This window comes from Hyla sarda, chromosome 2 (assembly GCF_029499605.1).
Source record: "Hyla sarda isolate aHylSar1 chromosome 2, aHylSar1.hap1, whole genome shotgun sequence".
In the NCBI taxonomy this organism is placed as follows: Eukaryota; Metazoa; Chordata; class Amphibia; order Anura; family Hylidae; genus Hyla; species Hyla sarda.
The window spans coordinates 377,346,555-377,367,995 of record NC_079190.1 but is presented as its reverse complement, the minus strand read 5'-3'; the positions used below and the strand labels follow the sequence as shown (position 1 = coordinate 377,367,995).

Sequence of the window (21,441 nt, the reverse complement as noted above, 5' to 3'; positions counted from 1 at the left end):
TGACCTGCTGCGATCTGCACCTCAGCCCCTGGACTCTAACTCCTATCATGGACGGAGTCTGTCCATGACGGGAATAGTAGTCCTAAAAGTCCCGCAGCCGGGGGATGTGCAAGTGCGACCCCTCAGCACTGCGGTACTACAACTACTCCCATCATGGGACAGACTCTACCCATGATGGGAGTTATAGTCTAGGGGCTGAGGTGCAGATCACACTGGGTCATTCTCCAGAGACCCGCTGCGACCCGCATTTATTAACTGTAAAAGCCTATAACACATGCGGCTACACTGCGCTGCCCGTCGGCTCCTGTATACACCACTCATAATTCATAATCGCTGCCGCTGGGAGACAGGAGCTCTGATTGGGGAATAGCTATTCACCAATCAGAGCTCCTGTCTCCCGGGGCGGGGATTATGAATGATGACAGCGTAGACAGGAGCCAGCGGGCAGCGCCGTGTAGCCGCATGTGCCGCTAGCTTTTACAGTTAATAAAGGCGGATCGCAGCCGGTCTCTGGAGAATGACCCATGCAATCTGCCCCTCAGCCCCTGGACTATACATCCTATCATGGACAGAGTCTGTCCCATGATGGGAGTAGTTGTAGTACCGCAGCGCTGAGGGATGGCACTTGCTCTGCTTGAATAGCTTTTCACCAATCAGAGCTACGGTCTCCCAGCGGCGGCGATTATGAATTGTGAGAGCTGTATACAGGAGCCGGCAGGCAGCACAGTGTAGCCGCATGTGCCACCGGCTTGTTAACTTAAATGCGGATCGCAAAGCGGATCGCAGCGAGTCTCTGGAGAATGACCCGTGCTATCTGCCCCTCAGCCCCTGGACTATAACTCCCATCATGGGCAGAGTCTGTCCATGATGGGAGTAGTAGTCCTATCTATTCCAAAATAGTTAATATATTATGTTTCCAAAATACAAAGAGGAACACAAGTTTCACATTCTCAGATGCTTTAGAACACTTTGGTACGTGTCCTCCGAGGTGGTGTATATTTGCGCAAGAAAAGGAGATTTTTGTTTACTTACCGTAAAATCTCTTTCTCAAAGGATCCATTGGGGGACACAGACCGTGGGTGTATGCTGCTGTCTCTAGGAGGTGTGACACTATGGTAATAAAAAAAGTCGGCTCCTCCCAGCAGGATATACCCGCCTTCAGGCTCTGAGCTAATCAGTTTAAGTTCCAGAGCAATAGGAGGAGACCAACAGGTCAAAGAAAACCCCCAAACTGTCTGAGAACCTGAAGAAAAAACATAACTGAACACACCCTCGGACAGAGAACCAAAAGTAAAATCCCAAAAAGGGCGGGAGCTGTGTCCCCCAATGGATCCTTCGAGAAAGAGATTTTACGGTAAGTAAACAAAAATCTCCTTTTCTCTATCAGCTCCCCATTGGGGGACACAGACCGTGGGACGTACCAAAGCCGTCCCTTGAGTGGGGCAGATAAGCAGACAGCTGATCCGCTGCCGCCTGCAACACTTTACAACCCAGACTAGCATCAGCCGATGCGAAAGTATGAACTCTGTAAAACCTCGAGAAAGTGTGCAAAGACGACCAGGTAGCCGCCTTGCAAATCTGCGAGGCTCTATTCTGGAGAGCCCAGGATGCCCCAACAGAACGGGTAGAATGAGCCACAACCCTGAAAGGAGGAATCTTCCCCTTACAGCGATAGGCTTCTGAAATGGCAGACCAAATCCACCGAGAAATGGTGGCCTTGGAAGCAGGTTGTCCCTTGCGTCGACCTTCCGTAAGGACGAAAAAGGAATAACACTGACGAAACGAAGAAGTGATGGAGAGATTAGACCAAACAGCCCGAACTACATCCAGCTTGTGTAGTAAGCGCTCCTTAGGATGAGCAGGACAAAAGGACGGGAGGACAATGTCCTCATTGAGATGAAAGGCCGAGACCACCTTAGGCAAAAAGGAAGGATCTGGCCGGAAAACAACCTTGTCCTGGTGGATCACCAGAAACGGAGAATGGCAGGAAAGAGCTGACAATTCAGACACCCTCCGGATGGAGGTGATAGCAACAAGAAACGCCACTTTCCAAGAAAGGAGGCGGAGAGACACCTCTCTAAGGGGCTCAAAGGGTGCACCCTGGAGGGCACACAGAACCAAATTCAAGTCCCAAGGGGGAGAGGGTGACCGATAAGGAGGAACAGCGTGCGCCACTCCTTGAAGGAAAGTCCGGACATGAGAATTAGAAGCCAGGGGCCGCTGGAAAAGAACAGCAAGGGCCGAAACCTGACCTTTAAGTGAACTGAGAGACAACCCCAGTTCCAACCCCGACTGCAAAAAGGAGAGAAGACGGGGAACCGAGAAGGTTACCGGGGAGAAGTCCTGAGCTTCACACCAACGAAAATAAGACCGCCAAGTACGGTGGTAAATTGTTGCGGAGGAGGGCTTACGAGCCTTGAGCATGGTGTGAATCACTTGGAAAGAGAACCCGCGGGCCCTCAAAACCGCGGTCCCAACCGCCGTCAAATGCAGCGACTGTAAATTGGGGTGGCAAAGAGGACCCTGAGAGAGCAGGTCCAGGCGGAGCAAAAGGCGCAGTGGAGCGTCGTCCAGGAGGCTGACTACATCGGCGTACCACGTCCTTCGAGGCCAATCTGGAGATACCAGAATGGCGGGGACGTCATCTGCCTAGAGCTTCCTCAGCACCCTGGGAAGGAGCGGAAGAGGAGGGAACAGATAGGGTAGGGCAAACCCGGCCCAAGGAATCACTAGGGCGTCCACGGCCAGAGCCTGAGGGTCCCGGGACTTGGACACAAAAGGATCTTCCGATTGTGTCGGGACGCGAAGAGGTCCACGTCCGGAATGCCCCAGAGCTGCGAGAAGAACTTACCTAATGGAGTCTTCAGTCAGCTTTAGTTACCTGTATCACGCCTGGCTGCTATGCGCGAGCGAGGCGAGCAGGGAAATGGGGGGACCCGGACCCATGAGGTACCAACCCAGGCGCTGACTGTTGGCGAGGGGGGGGGGGGTGAACAGCGCAAGCGCATATACGCAATGTCTGTGCCCCCTTACTCGCAATGGGGAAACAGGGAAACGGAGACCCTAAGCCCCCACCTGAAAACAGAGAAGAAAAGGGAATAAAAAAACTAACACGTCCCTATACTAGGAAAACAAAAAATCAGAAGACCTGGTCTGGAGAATTCCAGACCATGTCCACCTCCTTTAGACACTAAGCTTAAAATGATTAGCTCAGAGCCTGAAGGCGGGTATATCCTGCTGGGAGGAGCCGACTTTTTTAATTACCATAGTGTCACACCTCTTAGAGACAGCAGCATACACCCACGGTCTGTGTCCCCCAATGGAGCCGATAGAGAAAAGGTCTCTGGAGAATGACCCGTGCTATCTGCCCCATAGCCCCTGGACTATAACTCCCATCATGGGCAGAGTCTGTCCATGATGGGAGTAGTAGTCCTATCTGTTTCAAAATAGTTAATATATTATGTTTCCAAAATACAAAGGGGAACACAAGTTTCACATTCTCAGATGCTTTAGAACACTTTGGTACGTGTCCCCCGAGGTGGTGTATATTTACGCAAGAAAAGTACATTTGCGTTTAGAAAAAAAAAAACATGCAGTTAATAAATTTGATTCTACAGTAGAAAGTGCTCTATGGTAAACTTAACCGTAGACATGGCTATGAAGAATTCAGTTTTTGCGAAAAAAAATGTAAACCCCGCAAAAAAACTCTTGCACAAATTTTAGCGTTAAAAAATAAACAAAAAAAAGCTCTATATACAATGATAAATTCCACCCATCGTACCAATATCCTACCTTTTTTCACAGAATTTTTCTTCACGTTCCTGAAATTTGCTGGTGATGCAACACCGGTAGGGGGCTCTGTGCTTCATATTTGATGGAACTGCCCCTTTATCTACCGGAACTGGCACAGCATATTCTATATTTATAATAATATTTCTGGGAGCAAACTGGGCTTCTGTACTCTAAGTTTCCTTGTTTCAATTTTGCCTGGTTTATTGGTGCAAATCGAATGGAACATCCTCAATCATATCACAACAGCTATGACTGTCATCCCTTGGCATTGGCAATTTTCTGCATGACATCTGTGAAGGAATGGGTCTCTGTTGGATTGTCTGATTGGACACAAGCAAGATTGAAAAGTTTTACCATTGCATTGAGTTCCGAGACGGCCCTGATCTTGCTCAATCTTTCCCAATGCTCACGTAGTTAAGCAGATGCCTGTTTACCTCCACCTTCTCTTTTATTTAGCACTATCACTGACTCCGCCTATCTCCTCACCAACTTGGTCCTCCTATCAACCATGGCTTTTCTCATTATCCCCTTCCTCTTTTTTATTTCTTCGCTCCAAACCCGGTGTGGCCCTCCTGGAAATTTGCTTCATTATGGTTCATCAGAGAAGATAATGATGGTATTTTCCTTTACTTCAGATAATTAGATTTTTTTTGTTACTAAACATGATCTTATATTATTTAAGGTTTCTTGAATACACCCCTATATGTCTAAAATGTGGCCTTTCATTTTGTTCGGTATGTGAATGCCTTTTTCTTAAGCCATCTCAATACAGCTAAATTATAAAAACAGGAAAAGGGTGGGACTCTAGTTTTTATTAGATAAAAAAAAATACTTTTAAAACACAAAACCATCACAGCAAACACAGTGGCTGCTGGCTGATCCACAACTACTAGCATAAGGCAGTCTTTTTTTCCCATAGGAACTGCAGAGTCGTAAGTTCGTATGTCGTAATCTTTGTATGAGAGTATAAAGACAATGTAGGCCTAAAACTCCCAGTGTGGGGTTTTCCTGGAATATAAAAACAGAGCTAATATGTCTTGCAGGTTGGGTGTGGTTCTGCAGTCCAGTTCCATTGAAATGAATGGAGCCAAGTTTTAATATCACACACAACCGGGGGACAGATGTGGAGCTGCTTTTAAAAGAAATTAGCTCTGTTTTTCTTTTCCTGGATAACCCCTTTAAGAAGATTATCAAGGACTATGATAGCTTTATTACTTTCACAAATCACTGTCACTGAGTGTACTATTGGTTCATCTGGGCCACTGTAAGGGAGATCCTATGTTCTCCTAAGTTGGCATTGTGGTGTCAAGCAGTGGCTAACACAGAACTGTGATGGCGATGATCTGATGTACAGGCTAAGGTTAGGTAGAAAAGCACTGAGTCTGGAAGCCACCAGCTTCTTGACTTGAAAATAGGCTCTTCCACATAGGCTGCGTTCTTCGCGTGACATCATGCAGGCAGTACCAAACCTTACTTGGTCAGAGTATATGTAAATGAGAGGAGTCGTCTTCATTCTCTTATGCCCTGTGAGAGCCATATAGCATCTGTGTAGGTGTCGTGACGTAATACACTACATAGATGCTATAGGTAATGCGCTCACATTATTAATAAATACAATTTATAATAAATACATGGTAAAAATACAATTTAAAAAACAAAATACACAGATAAAAAGTACTTTAAATTCATAATACCATTTTATTATTTTTTTGAAAATGGCAACATTCCCTTTAACTGTTCTATGAACTGATAAAAACTTAATAGGGAAAAAGAGACCATGTAAATTGTTGGGTTACAGAACTACTAACTGGTGGCAAGTCTACAAATTTGGTTCTTCAGGTATGTGCACAATTGGTTCATTAAGTCTCTGTTGTGGCCTTCCACCCAGTGCATCTCTACCTGTACACCCGTGGTCTCCTTTTTAATATTTATAATACTTTTAAAAAGAAAGGGAGAGTTGCTGGTACAGACTGATTGTGATGCTTCCATTGTGACCTGGTTGACTTCTTCAGAAGAATCATGCTCATCCACTGGAGTGACTTCAGCCACTTCTTGCAACTGTCTGGAGTCCTCCTCCATAGACTCAGGAGTGGTGTCTATTGAATTTAGAGGCACGGCAGAGGCATCACACACACCGGAAGTAGACAAACTTGTCTCTGCAGAGGTTTCTGTTTTTCCTTTAGTCTCTTCATCTTCTGCTTGTCTTTCATCCTTTTGAGCTACCAGAAAGTTTTCATCAGGAGCTCGAGGTAACTCTCTCAGCTGCCTCATTCGATCCCTCTTTTTTCTACGGATATGTACCCAAGAATTTTCAATAGCTGTCAAAAATATACTTTCTTCTCCATTCCCACAGGGCACAGGTTTATATTGCACCTGTAGCAAAATAAAAACATTTTGTTGGATTACATAATACACCAACAAACATCTAATAATTACTGGAAAGATTTTATTCATTTTTTCCAATAGTAGTTCTATAATGGAATACAGAGAAAAAGTAGCTCATGTTTATGGGCAGGGGGTGACATGAAAATATACAAAACAATATTTAGTCAGCCACCAATTGTGCAAGTTCTCCCACTTAAAAAGATGAGAGAGGCCTGTAATTTTCATCATAGGTATACCTCAACTATGAGAGACGTAAGGAGAAAAAAATATCCATAAAATCACAATGTCTGTTTTTTAAATAATCTATTTGCAAATATTGGTGGAAAATAAGTATTTGGTCAATAACAAAAGTCAATCTCAATACTTTGTTATATCCCCTTTGTTGGCAATGACAAAGGTCAAAAGTTTTCTGTAAGTCTTCACAAGGTTTATTACTTTGGTCCCAGCTCTCTGCAGGTCATTCACTAGGTCCCCCCGTGTGGTTCTTGTGATCATTTTGACACCTATACGCCCTCAGCCCGCTCCCTGTCTATAACGCGGGGCCCCGCGTCAACAATGGCCGGGACCTGTGGCTAATAGTGCGCGGCATTGATTGCGGTGCCGTGCGCTATTAACCCTTTAGACACGGCGTTCAAAGTTGAACGCCACGTCTAAAGAGAATGTAACGCAGTGCGGTTAGCTCAGGGAGCTGTTCGGGATCGCCGCAGTGAAAACGCAGCATCCCAAACAGCTTACAGGACAGCTGGAGGGTCCCTACCTGCCTCCTCGCTGTCCGATCGCCGAATGACTGCTCAGTGCCCGAGATCCAGGCATGAGCAGTCAAGTGGCAGAATCATTGATCAATGGTTTCCTATGAGAAACCATTGAACAATGTAAAAGATCAGTGGGTGCAGTGTTATAGTCTCCTATGGGAGCTATAACATTGCAAAAAAAAAGTGGAAAAAAAAAGTTAATAAAGATAATTTAATCCCTTTTCTAATAAAAGTTTTTCCATAAAAAAAAAAACCCCTGTAAATAAAAATAAACATATGTGGTATCGCCGTGTGCGGAAATGTCCGAATTATAAAAATATATATTATTAATTAAACCACACGGTAAATGGCGTACGCACAAAAAAATTCCAAAGTCCAAATTGCGTCTTTTTGGTCACTTTTTATATCATAAAAAAATTTATAAAAAGTGATCAAAAAGTCAGATCAATACATAAATGGTACCGCTAAAAACTTCAGATCACGGCACAAACAAAAAATGAGCCCTCATACCGCCTCGTACGCAGAAAAATAAAAAAGTTATAGGGGTCAGAAGATGACAATTTTAAACGTATACATTTTCCTGCATGTAGTTATGATTTTTTCCGGAAGTACGACAAAATGAAACCTATATAAGTAGGGTATCATTTTAACCGTATGGACCTACAGAATAAAGATAGGGTGTGATTATTACCGACAAATGTACTGCGTAGAAACAGAAGCCACCAAAAGTTACAAAATGGCATTTTTTCTTCAATTTTGTCACACAATTATTTTTTTTTCCGTTTCGTCGTAGATTCTTGGGTAAAATGACTGATGTCATTACAAAGTAGAATTGTTGGTGCAAAAAATAAGCCATCATATGGATTTTTAGCTGCAAAATTTAAAGGGTTATGATCTTTAAAAGGTAAGGAGGAAAAAACGAAAGTGCAAAAAACTGGAAAATCCTCCGTCCCCAAGGGGTTAAAGAAGAAGTAACAGGTCTGTGAGAGCCAGAAATATTGCTTGTTTGTAGGTAAACAAATGCTTATTTTCCACAATAATTTGCAAATAAATTCTTTAAAAATTAAACAATGTGATTTTATGGATTTTTTTCTCATTAGGTCTCTCGTAGTTAAGGTATACCTATGATGAAAATTACAGGCCTCATGTTTTTAAGTGGGAGAACTTGCACAATTGGTGGCTGACTAAATACTTTTTTTGCCCCCACTGTATATTTAAAGGGGTAGTCCAGTGGTGAAAAACTTATCCCCTATCCTAAGGATAGGGGATAAGTTTGAGATCGCGGGGGTCCGACCGCTGGGCCCCCCTGCGATCTCTCTGTACGGGCCCTGGCTCTCTGCCCAGATAGCGGGTGTCGACCCCCGCACGAAGCGGCGGCCGACACGCCCCCTCAATACATCTCAATGGCAGAGCCGGAGATTGCCGAAGGCAGCGCTTCGGCTCTGCCATAGAGTTGTATTGAGGGGGCGTGTCAGCCGCCGCCTCGTGCGGAGGTCGACACGCCCCCTTCCCGCGGGCTGTCGGGGCTCCGTACAGGAGATTGCAGGGGGCCCCAGCGGTCGGACCCCCCGCGATCTCAAACTTATCCCCTATCCTTAGGATAGGGGATAAGTTGCTCACCACTGAGTCACCACTGGACTACTCCTTTAAATAAGAAATATATAAAAAATAAATAAGAAAGCCCACATACTCTCCTACCTGCGCCCCTAATAGCTCCTGGTGTGATGTCATCCAGGCCTCGGCTTGTCCCAATACTTTCTACTTCTGACATGGACTCATCTAAGAAGTGACTGCCCACTTACCAATGAATGACTGGCTGAGTGGGCCGTCTCTGATGAGACAAGTCCGTCCGTCTATTAGTAAGTGGCACGGGTGGGGTTGAGATTCAGCCTTCGGGCACTGTGACGTCAGCGCTGTTTCTTCGGCTCTTGGCCCGGCTAATCATAATTCATTGCCTCCCCCCCCCCTCTCTGCTCTGTAATCGCATTTACTGCGCATGTGCAGCCTCCTGGCTACACCCGGAAGCAGCCTCAGCGCAGTTATGAAGCCTGTTATGAAGCCGCTCTGAGGCCACTACCGGGTGAAGCCAGGAGGCTGCACATGCGCAGTAAACGTGATTACAGAGCAGGGAGGAGTGGGAGAGGCGGAGGGAGGCAGTGAATAATGATTAGCCGGGCCAAGAGCCGAAGCAACAGCGCTGACGTCACAGTGCTCGAAGGCTGAATCGTAACCCCGCTCTTGCCTCTTACTGCTAATTTGCATATTCATAAAGAAGGAGATAGACGAACGGAGCAACAAATCCAGCCATTGTAAGAATTTTTCTCAGCGTCAACCGCACTACCAGGCAGTACCACTGGTTTGTGCGGGTGACTATTCTGACAGTTTTCCTTTAACCTCCATGAGTACCTTTGCATCCTAACTGCAGTCTTCTAACCACAACTGGGTTGTACATCCTATGCCACAGCCAGAATCACTGCCAGGTGAATTATGCAACACCTGGGATTGATGATAACTGTGATCCATTTTGTTTAATGGGAATTCTGAGCTTCATTTTATTCTGCAGATAGCTGTTGGATAGCTGTAAGGGTATAAAAATAAATTGTACTTTCTTGGAGCTGATTGTGGTGGCAAAAACTCATAAAATTGCAGTTTTATTTCTCAGCTATGTGTCAGGGAGGCAGAGCCGAGCCCTAGCATATGGATCAGCTTACAATGAATAGGGGTTAAACGCTGTGGGCAAGCAATGAGGCATGCCAGGCTGTGACACTTCAGCAGCTTGTTTCCGCCTCCGTGACACTTGGTTGAGAAATAAAAAGGCAATTGGACCACCATCAGCTCCAAGAAAGTTACAGCTTGCTTTATACCTTAACAGCAATCAAACAGTGTCTGCAGCTCTTAGCAGTAAATACATCTGACAAATTCTCTTTAAGCCCTTAGATACAAAGCCCAATACAGACTGTTTCTATTGCTCCATCAGCTTCCTGCAACACGATTGTGGATGGTTGCCCCCAGGACAGCCATGACTTGGTGCCTATTTGCCTGGGGCAGGGTTCAATAGATTGCCTGTCAGTTTGTTACTGACATAGATAATGCTAACAAACCAAAGAAGCAATCAGATAATTACATTGTAAAATCCCCTAGTAGGACCAAAAAAACAAAACAAAAACAAAACAATACATAATACATGAATAAAGACCCCACATATATATTATCACCTCAATAAGTACAACCCATACAATAAAGTTAAAATGTTTTTTAAACACATGAAGAAAAAAACAACAACCAAAAAGCAAAAAAAATTAAATAAAATGTTGTGATAGCTTTCTTTTCTATTTTCCTTGCAAAAATAATCATAGAATATATTCACTAATTTATATACAGTGGTCCCTCAACTTACAAAGGTTACAATATTTCTATTATACAATGGTCTTTTCTGAACCATTGTAACTTGATACCATACTCGACATACAATGCTATAGATAGTCCAGATCGGCGAAACATGTCAATAGCATGAAGAACTGACCAATCAGTAATACACCTGTATTACAGAAGTGCATGTACTGACTGGATGTCTATCAGCGCCCCCTACAGTACAGGGTGGTACAACACATTCTGTACTACTCTAACTCTGCCTGGGTTAGCTGCTCCTTTGGACACCAAATGAGGGCGACTTCATGTTACGTTTTTAGGACATTGCGTGTACTGTACAGGACCCTGAAGAAGCGCCTGTCCTCTACATACAGTGATTTACAGCTCCTAGCAGCTCTTTCTTACATTTATCTGTATTAGTTATCTACTTATGTTTCTTTAAACCCTTAAGGACTCAGGGTTTTTCAGTTTTTGCACTTTCGTTTTTTCCTCCTTACCTTTTAAAAATCATAACCCTTTCAATTTTTCACCTAAAAATCCATATTATGGCTTATTTTTGGCATCACCAATTCTACTTTGCAGTGACATCAGTCATTTTACCCAAAAATTCACAACGAAACGGAAAACAAAATCATTGTGCAACAAAATCGAAGAAAAAACGTCCTTTTGTAAATTTTGGGGGCTTCCGTTTCTACGTAGTGCATATTTTGGTAAAAAATGACACCTTATCATTATTCTGTAGGTCCATACGATTAAAATGATACCCTACTTATATAGGTTTGATTTTGTCATACTTCTGGAAAAAATCATAACTACATGCAAGAAAATTTATACGTTTAAAAATGTCATCTTCTGACCCCTATAACTTTTTTATTTTTCCATGTACAGGGCGGTATGAGGGCTAATTTTTTGCGCCGTGATCTGATGTTTTTATTGGTACGATGTTTGTTTTGATCAGACTTTTTGATCACTTTTTATTCATTTTGTAATGGTATAAAAAGTGACCAAATACGCTTTTTTGGACTTTGTAATTTTTTTGCGCATACGCCATTGACCCTGCGGTTTAATTAACAATATATTTTTATAGTTCGGACATTTATGCACGCGGCGATACCACATGTTTATTTTTATTTACACTGTTTTATTTATTTTTTATGGGAAATGGGGGGTGATCCAAACTTTTATTAGGGAAGGGGTTAAATGACCTTTATTAAGACTTTTTTTTTACTTTTTTTTTTTGCAGTGTTATAGATCCCATAGGGACCTATAACACTGCACACACTGATCTCCTATGCTGATCACTGGCGTGTATTAACACGCCTGTGATCAGTGTTATCGGCGCTTGACTGCTCCTGCCTGGATCTCAGGCACGGAGCAGTCATTCGTCGATCGGACACCGAGGAGGCAGGTAAGGGCCCTCCCGGTGTCCTGCAAGCTGTTCGGGACGCCGCGTCCCGAACAGCCCGACTGACTAGCCAGGACACTTTCACTTTAGAAGCTGCGGTCAGCTTTGACCGCCGCTTCTAAAGGGTTAATGCCGCACATTGCCGCGATCGGCGATGTGTGGTATTAGCCGCGGGTCCTGGCCGTTGATGAGCGCCGGGACCGACGCGATGTGATGCGGGGTCGCAGCGCGACCCTGCTTCATATCGCGGGAGCCGGCGCAGGACGTAAATATACGTCCTGCGTCGTTAAGGGGTTAATCCTCACTTTTTACTATTTTGGATTACATTTTGGGGTTTAAGAACCAATTACCAGGTTTCTATAGAGTTATGGTCTCAACATACAATGATCGTCCTGGAACCAAATAATATTGTAACTTGAGGGAGCACTGTATATCTCTACATAGATAGAAAAATAAACAAAGTTCTGACTGTTGGAACATGGCAACATATAAAAACAGTTTTATCCCATAAAATGTGTGCTAATGGTTCAAGTGTGTAAAAACAAAACTCTGCTTTGGTATTGTCATAAGCATACAAATAAAGTTAACAAATTATGTATGCCCAAATGTGAACAGTGAACACTCTTTCGCACATATGGTGGTCCTGTCCACTTATTAGCAGAATTTGGTCTTGCTATCTCTGATAAAATAAAGCAGATTACTGCCCGAGTGATCCATCTTACACTTGCATTGATCTTGTTGTGGGCTCCTTTGGGCCAGTTCTATCTTCATTCCTCCTCGCTGACTACCCACTTCCAGACGGTAGCAAACTAATAGTGCCTTTAGGGTGACATACTACCCAGGCCCCTACTATTGACCAATGGACTGAGTCGACCAAAAGTATAGGATGGAGGAAATTTCAAGCTGGCTTTCAGCCTCTCATATTAAATTCCTAAAATTGTGGGACCCATTGAGAACCTTTCGATCTTACTGATCTGCACATATGTGCTATCCTTTAGATATCTGGCCTGACAACTCTACCCTTTCCTGCCTTCTCCCACCCCCTTCCCTATCGTAGCCCTGAATTTTTCTTCATTTGCTTTATATTTGTTTGTTGTGCTTTATTTTTTTCTGATCTGTGTAATTTGCTTTCAATTGAATGCACAGTTGATATACATTAATTTGTATTTTGCTAATTCTTTAATAAAAAAGAGATTTTTGAACAGTGGAACATTTAGAAGGCAAGTAAACAATGTCAGAATTGCTGTCACTTTTCCTTTTTCCCAGTTAATAAAAGTAAATTAATACAGTCCAGCTATGTCAATGACTCGTTGTTGCAATGCAAAAACAAAAATATTCCTGAGGGCCTGAATGCCAAAATAGGCTAGATCCTAGAAGGGTTAATCATAACGCCAATGAATTTTGCACAAATCTTGCCACTGTGCCATCTCCCTATTATCCCACACTTATTAGGCATCGCTGGCATCTAAAGACTAAGACTGTTTACTGTCAATTAACTTTTTGCAAATTGGGTGATCTTGCTATAATATTTCTCAAAATTCATCTGTTCTTCCATCTGTCATTGTGCATTTTCATTAGTAAAAAACACACAGAGATTGTCGCTTAGATCCCATACTTAACAACAGATAGGAAAAGAGAAAGCAAGAACGGAAGTCAGTGCCTGCATTTATGGTCAAGGCAGTTTGTGTGCAACTATTGTGTATATTGTGATGATACAAAGCAGAAAGAGATAAGTTATATCTACAAGGCAACAATAGATTTATATTATGTAACTATGATCACGGTAAATAAAACAGAAATTAGGCGACCAAAATGAGAATTATTGATAAGCTACTATGAAGTAGAGATTTCCAGCTCTGAACAATTTGTTCCTAATGATCATTTCATTTTAAGGCTCAAATGGATTTAATATTTCACATTTATTAGAGGATTATACAAAATAAACTCAAAATAAAAAAACTAAGAAAACCTTAAACACTTGAAAACTCCCAGTGGGTGGTTTCCTATGATTTGTATACTGTTTCTATGTTGGACACAACTTTTTACACGTTATTGTACTAATTACTAATAATTGCAATTAAAACATTTTTGGGAGGTTAACATGACTGATTCAGAGCCTTAGGAAAGGCCACCATTGGCTGATCCAGAGTGTTGACACCTAGCAGTAGGACCGGTGGGCCAGGCTGTCCTCCGGGCCGGCCGTTTTAGGACAAATTTAACTATAAGTACATCTAACAGACACGCCTATAGTTAATGCAGGGCTCTGCTGATTGGCTCCTTACCCTGTCAATCACTCTTGCGACCATCCACGATATGCAGGAAGCCGACAAGTGGCCCGTGCGTCTGCCCTCTGCACTCTATGCTCCGGCGCATGACGTCATCATGCACCATAGCCTAGACCAGAGGTGAAGACAAGTAGAGGAGAGAGGCCACACTGCTGAGGACTACAGGTGAACCAGGTGAGTATGGGGTATCTCTTCAAATCTTCAGAACACAGCATCATGTTCTGCTATTTGAGACCTTCTTATATAAATTTAGATTTAACAGGTTTGGAAAATAAGGTGCATTGGTGTATGTATACTTTTTCACTGCACTTTAATATGTTCGGACAATTTAAGATTATTTAAAGGGATACAAAGGCAATATAGAACATGCGGGTAATGCACTCACCACAAACCTGATCGATGCAAAAAGTCCAGGCTTTATTAGATGCAAAGCATGAGGATACGTCCACGTAGACCGACACACAGGGAGCAACGGTGGACAGGTGAGGCGGGGGGGGGGGGGGGGGGGGGGGAAGAGATGTACGCTCCCCGCCTCACTTGTCCACTGTTGCTCCCTGTGTATCTGTCTACGTGGATGTATCCTCATGCTTTGCATGTAATAAAGCCTGGAGTTTTTGCATCGTTCAAGTTTGTGGTGAGTGCATTACCTGCATGTTCTATATTGCCTTTGCATACTGAAGTCTTGTTCTTTCGGGATAAGAGCACCACCACGATCAATACCGCATTGAGACAAACACACGTGCTGAATGCGGTCCATGAATGCTGCATAATACCGGAGTGACTCATAGCTAGCGGTGCCAGATGTTCATTTTCTTCTAATTCTATTTAACGGGGTACTCCAGAGAACTAAACCAATAGCCCATGCTTTCCCTCTCATCAACCTATTTAATTGTCTAAATATCATTCATTATCTATATAGAGCAGTTTCCCCACTTGAGTTGTCCCTTACATGCATGAAGTGACATCATCCAGCCATCCGCTCCGTCCCTCTCCAAATTCCTCTCTGAAAGCAGCCCCCACCCTCATGAAAGACACAGGCCATTCTAGCACCTACCGTTCTGGCACCATGGGGGCTTTTGTAAACCCACATGGCATTCAATTCCAGCCAAATTCTCTCTCCAAAAGCCCAATGGCGCTCCTTCTCTTCTGAGCCCTGTAGTGCTCCAGCAGAGCATTTTACATCAACATATGGGGTATGTTCTTACTCAGAAGAAATGGTGTTACAAATTATAGGGGGATGTTTTCCTATTGCCCCTTGTGCAAATGTAAAATTTGGAATAACACCAGCATATTAGTGAAAAAACAAAAATTTTTCAATTTCAACGAAAATTCTTCAAACACCTGTGGGTAGTTAAGGCTCACTATACCCCTGGGGCCAGTTGAAGCATATCCTGCGAAACGGCACCGTGGCCCCGAACGAACATCCCCCTGTCTATCGTCCACCCCTGTCCTGCACTGTTTGTACCCTTCATGTTTGAATAAAGAAGTGGTGAAGAAATCGCATTTGGTGAGTTGCCCTGGTTATTTTCTACTCATTGAAGATTATACGTGGACTTTGTATTATCCAGAGAGCACCGCCTGGCGTGGTTCAGCTAACAGAGGTAGAGATGTGTCTGTGCTAAATAATAGGCAGGCTGTGCCGAGTGATTTTCTCTACAAAAGGACATACCCCTTGTTACGTTTCTTAAGGGGTGTAGTTTCCAAAACGGGGTCACATGTGGGTGTTTTTTTTGTGTGTTTATGTCAGAACCACAGTAACGATCAGCCACCCTGTGCAAATCACCTCAAATGTACATAGCACTCTCACTCTTGAGCCATGTTGTGCACCCGCAGAGCATTTTACGTCCACATATAGGGTATTACCATACTTTCTGTACCTTTTACCTCTTGTGAAAATAAAAAGTATGGGGCAACACCAGCAAGTTAGTGTAAAAAAATATATATATTTAGAATAATATGCTGGAGTAGACCCCAACTTTACACCATATGTGGCCCTAAACTGTTGCCTTCAAATATGACGATGCTCCGAAGTGAGAAAGCGCCATGCGCATTTGACGCCTAAATTAGGGATTTGCATAAGGGTGGACATAGGGGTATTCTATGCCAGTGATTCACGAACAGGGTGGCTCCAGTTGTTGCAAAACTCCCAGCATGCCTGGACAGTCAATGGTTGTCCGGCAATACTGGGAGTTGTTGTTTTGCGTGTATTTGTGCGTGTGTGTGTGTGTATATCTAGTGTTTTACTCTTTATTTTGTGTAGTGTGGTGTTTTTTAGGGTACATTCACATGGGCGGGGGTCCACAGCGAGTTTCCCGCTAGGAGTTTGAGCTGCAGCAGAAAATTTTCTGCATCTCAAACTTGCAGTGAGAAACTTGCTGTAAACCTCCGCCTCTGTGAATGTACCATGTACAAACCTCCAGCTGTCGCAAAACTACAACTCTCAGCATGCAGTGACAACAGAAGGGCATGCTGGGACTTGTAGTTATGCAACAGCTGGAGGCATACTACTACAACTTCCAGAATGCCCATGTATGCTGGGGGTTGTAGTTATGCAACAGCTGGGGGTTGTAGTTATGCAAAACACAGAGTTTGTTACTTAACTCAGTGTTTCCCAACCCGTGTGTCTCCAGCTGTTGCAAAACTACAAATCCTAGCATGCATGGTCTGTCAGTGCATGCTGGGAAATAGTTTTGCAACAGCTGGAGGCACACGGGTTGGGAAACACTGAGTTAGGAAACAGACAATGTTTCCCAACCAGTGTGCCTCAAGTTGTTGAAAAATTACAACTCCCAGCATGCCCAGACAGCCGAAGGGCATGCTGGGAGTTGTAGTTTTTCAACAACTGGAGGAGAACAGTTTGGAGACCTTTGTGTAGTGGTGTCCAAACTGTAGCCCTCCAGATGTTGCAAAACTTCAACTCCAAGCATGTCCACGTATGCTGGGAGTTGTAGTTCGGCAACATCTGAAGGACCAGATGTTACAGAACTACAACTGACCAGAATGCCTGGACTGTCTGGGCATGCTGAGAGTTGTAGTTTTGCAACATCTGGAAGAGCACAGATTGGAGACCACTGCACAGTGGTCTCCAAACTGTGGCCCTCCAGTTGTTGCAAAGCTACAACTCTCAGCATACCCAGACAGTTTAGGCATTCTGGTCAGTTGTAGTTCTGTAACACCTGGCCCTTCAGAGGCCAAAGGCTGTTTGGGCATGCTGGGAGTTGTAGTTTTGAAACTCCTAGAAGCAGCAGTGACAATCACTTTACAGCGATCTTCACTGCTACCTCTGATGCCGACGCCGCCACCTCCACTTGCCTGCTGCCTCCTCCAGTTGCCTGCCGCCGGTCCTGCGGTATGTCCCTCCCCCCGCAGCTCTCGGGGGTCTTCTACTCCCGCTCTGCCCGGACTTCTAGGGGCGGGCAGAGCGGGGGATCTCAACTTTCACCCCCCCCCCCAGTCAGCTGAGACACTGATTGGTCCACAGGGACCAATCTCAATGATCGCTGACCAGGACCATTACCAGATGGTCCTGGATAGGGGGGGGCTTGCAGCGAGACTTCTGCCTGTTAACCCGTGCAATGCCGTGCATCGTCGGGTTAAATGAATAACTTATATAAACATCAGGATGCGCGAACCACCAGCATAACCTGACGGTTATATAAATAATTCTGCGGGAAGGGGTTACTATATATATATTTACTTCCCTGGAATACCCCTATAAATGTATCCTGTATTTAGTTCTTACACCCATCCGGAACCTGTGTATTTGGACATATGGACTTAGCGGAAGTTTTTTTTGTTTTGTTTTTTTAAAGAACTTTGCACATAAAATTCAATGTCAGGGCTCAAAGTGTCATACTGCCAATTACTGGCAGAGGCGGGACATCGCCGCAGAGGAGTTCTAACAGGAAAAGGATTGCAGACGGGGACCGAAGCAAAAAAACCAAAGGCACTAAGGGAATGCTAGAGGTAAGTAACCTTCTGCTGGAAAACCCCTTTAAGTCAGACAAAATGTCAGACACTTTTATATTGCTCAGTAAAAGGTACTAAGAGTCTACTCCCAGGACCCTGGTGTATACCCAGCAGAAAAAAAAGTGTTTATGAATGCAATAATGAAGTTTACACTGATGCTTAGTAAAATGTTTTCAAACTAAATAAGATTTAGAAATCTTTCATATGACCTTTCATAGCACCTACCTTCAGATCAGTAAGTACCTTCTTTAGACAGTCTGTGACCACAGAAATATGGTTCAGGTCACCTGTGCACTCAGACTTGCTCTTAAGCATCTTTACTGTTGTCTCCAACACACAGAACATCACAGGCTTCCGTGGCCTTTCCAGCTTTCTTTTTTTAGAAGGAGGGTTCTAAATGAATAAAAAAAGAAATGCAATAATAATGTTTAAATCTGATTCTGCAAACTTTTGGAGATGGAAACTCTCTAATGTATGTAGGCGGCAGAAATTTCAGCTGTTGAAATATAAAAACACCACCACACCTGTGTTCAGGTTATGTGTGGTGTTACACCTTGGCTCCAATCACTTTAATGCAAAAGAGTTGCGATACCACACACAACCTGAGGAGAAGAGTAGATCTATTTAGAAAGAATTCAATTCTCTTTTTCTAATCCACGATAACTTTTTTTTTTTTTTAAGTATTTATTTATAACTTTTCAATATAAAATAAACAAACGAACAATAACATTTAGCTCAAGCACAGAGCTCTCCAATCCCCCACAGTAACAAAGGAAAAGTCATGACAGTGAGCCATCACAGGAATGGAAAATCGCAGTGGTCCGCGCCCGAACGAACAACAAGACAAAAGACACAAATCCAAACAAATCAGACACACACACACACACATACTCCCAGAGCAACCCCCCTGGATGACCCATTTGAAGACTATGGAGACCTCTGACATAGAAAATAGTTTTTTTTTTTGTTTGTTTAGAGTCTACAATGTTGCACTAAAAATCTGAAATCTTCATTTCTGCAATCATTTTCAGACCCCCTGATATTCAGTTTGCAGCCAGCAACTAGGTTCAGATGTTCTCATGTGAGTGTGTTTCTTCAGTAATACATACTGGCCATGATTTAATAATATTATCCCGACTTTTTCTCGGGTTGTGACACCAAATTTGTGTCACATAGCCCATTCAACACTTTGTGCAACACAAAATACCATCACTCAGTGTTTTTTAAACCTGTCAAATGGGCATGGTTAGCCGAAAAAGGGGCGTGTTTCCGACAAAAAAGAAAAAACAGTCCGAGTATAATGAAAAAACTCATAGGAAAATGTGTGAGTTTTGCTTCACCAAAACCCGACAGCTCTGAGCTGTCGGAAAATTACTCGAAACCGAGTGAATCCTACCCCCATCATGGAACAGGGTCTGTTTCATGTTGGCGGCAGTGGTACAGGGGCTGAGGGATTGATGAGAAGTTATTAAGCAGGGGAGCGGGCGGCATGCTCCGCTCCCCCGCTATATACAGTGTACTTTTACTTTCATTTTTAAATTACTGTCCGGGAGCCCTGAATGGCCGATACTGAGGAGCCATTCAGGGTTCCCGGTGGGGTTTTCAAATATAAGCGCTGCGGTGGGAAAAGATATATAGAATCGCTGGGGTGTGGTATATATCTGCTCCCCCCCCCCGCCCCCCCGCAGCGCTTCTATATATCTTGCCCCCTGCTGCACTATATAAGTCTTTCTCCCCGCAGCAAATTTATATAGGTATTGTCCCCCGCAGCACGAGTGTATATATATATTTCCCCCCGGCAGCGCTATCGTAAGGGCCGGCCCGATGCATTGCTGAAAGAATACTTGTCATCCATAGCGCTGAGGCGGCATCTGTATATAGATGCGCTGCGGGGGTCAGACATATATTGATAAGTCTGTCCCCCACAGCGCTTCTATAATTATATGCCTCCGCAGCGCTATGAATGAAAAGTATTCTAACAGCAGCGCATCGGGCCGGCCGGCTTCCCGGCCAGATGAGCTGCTGTTAGAACACTTTTCATTCATAGAGCCGCGGAGAGATATGATTATAGAAGTGCTGTGGGGGCCAGATATATAGCGTTATCTGGCCCCCACAGTGCTTCTATGTACATATGCCACTGCAGTGCTATGAAAGACAAGTGTTCTTTCAGCAGCGCATCAGGCTGGGAAGCTAATGGAATACTTTTCATTCACAGTGCTGCCGGGGGCTTATGATAGCGCTGCAGGGGGGGGGGGGGGGATATGTATATATATATATATATATATATATATATATATATATATATATACACACACACACACACACACGTGCTGCGGGGGGCAATACCTATAAAAATGCACTGCAGGAAGCAAGATATATGCTGCAGGGGGGCCAGACATATACCCCCCCTAGCGATTCTATAGATCTTTCCCCACCGCAGCGCTTCTATTTGGAAATCCGGCCAGGAGCCCTGAATGGCTCCTTAGTACCGGCCATTCAGGGCTCCCGGCGGGGAATTTAAAAATGAAAGTAAAAGAACACTGTACATCGCTGGGGAGGAGCATGCAGCCTGCTCCCAGGCTTCATAACTTCTGATCGGATCGGGTCTCAGAAGTGAAGCCCGGTGCGATCAATCCAACAGGCCCTGTACTACTGCCCCCAACATGGAACAAACCCTGTTCCATGATGGGGGTAGTAATACAAGCACTAATGTAGTCTGAATTTACAGAGACAGACGGCTGCGTGAATGCAGCCTTTCAACATGTTACATTGTACAATTTTTTAAAATAATTTTTTACCCATATACCTAAATCTGTTGTGTGTTTGCTTCTCACTTTCCTATCTTTAATTGGATGTTTCTGTAATCATCTTGGCAATACTGCCTATCAGGACAGAATAAATTTTGTGCGACACAAAAAAAACAAAAAACAGACGGGCAACAGATTAGTAAATTACGGGAAAAATAAAGAAAAACACTCCACATTAAACACTCGGGTTTTAGTAAATCAGGGTCCCGATCAGGGTAAGGAGCTTGCTGTGGGAGCTTTGCTTTCTCTGTGGGAGCTTTGCTTTCACATGTGTGATCCCCCCCCCACTGGAATCTGCCTTACACCTGTTTTCCTCCCTACCTACAGCCTGTGTGAGCTGTCCTCCAAGAATGACAAACTCTACAGCAGCACAATGGTAGGACTTTTTTTTTAAATCAAAACTATTTAGAAAATAGCTTCATTTAGCAATCAAATGAAAAATAAAAAAAAATGCTAAAACACTTAATAGTTGAAGGGGTTGTGTCTTTTTGTAAAGTTATTTTCTATCTAGCTAATCATGGGGGTAACTAGCTAATCGTGGGGGATCAGACAGGTTAAGAATGGGGACCCCAGTCTTCCATTTGAATGAAGAAGCAAAACACTCATGTGTCATTCATTCTCTATGGGAGCTGCCCAAAAAACTGTACAGTACTTGGCTGTTTCTGTGGATCCCATAG

General features: G+C 43.8%; 1 protein-coding gene across 2 annotated transcripts in view; it reads right to left on the bottom strand.

Annotated features, from left to right (window-relative positions):
- Positions 1-5,472: 5,472 nt before the first annotated feature.
- The window catches only part of METTL16 (methyltransferase 16, RNA N6-adenosine), a 120,923-nt gene continuing 104,954 nt past the window's right edge, over positions 5,473-21,441 (bottom strand). Inside the window, exons 9-10 of one of the 2 annotated variants that reach the window (XM_056558459.1) lie at positions 18,183-18,350; positions 5,473-6,165 (exon numbers count right to left, since the gene is read on the bottom strand). In XM_056558459.1, the coding sequence (XP_056414434.1) occupies positions 5,596-6,165; positions 18,183-18,350 (738 nt within the window). In that variant the 3' untranslated portion in view covers positions 5,473-5,595. The remainder of the gene's footprint in view (positions 6,166-18,182; positions 18,351-21,441) is intronic. The other variant, XM_056558458.1, reaches the window with a different exon arrangement.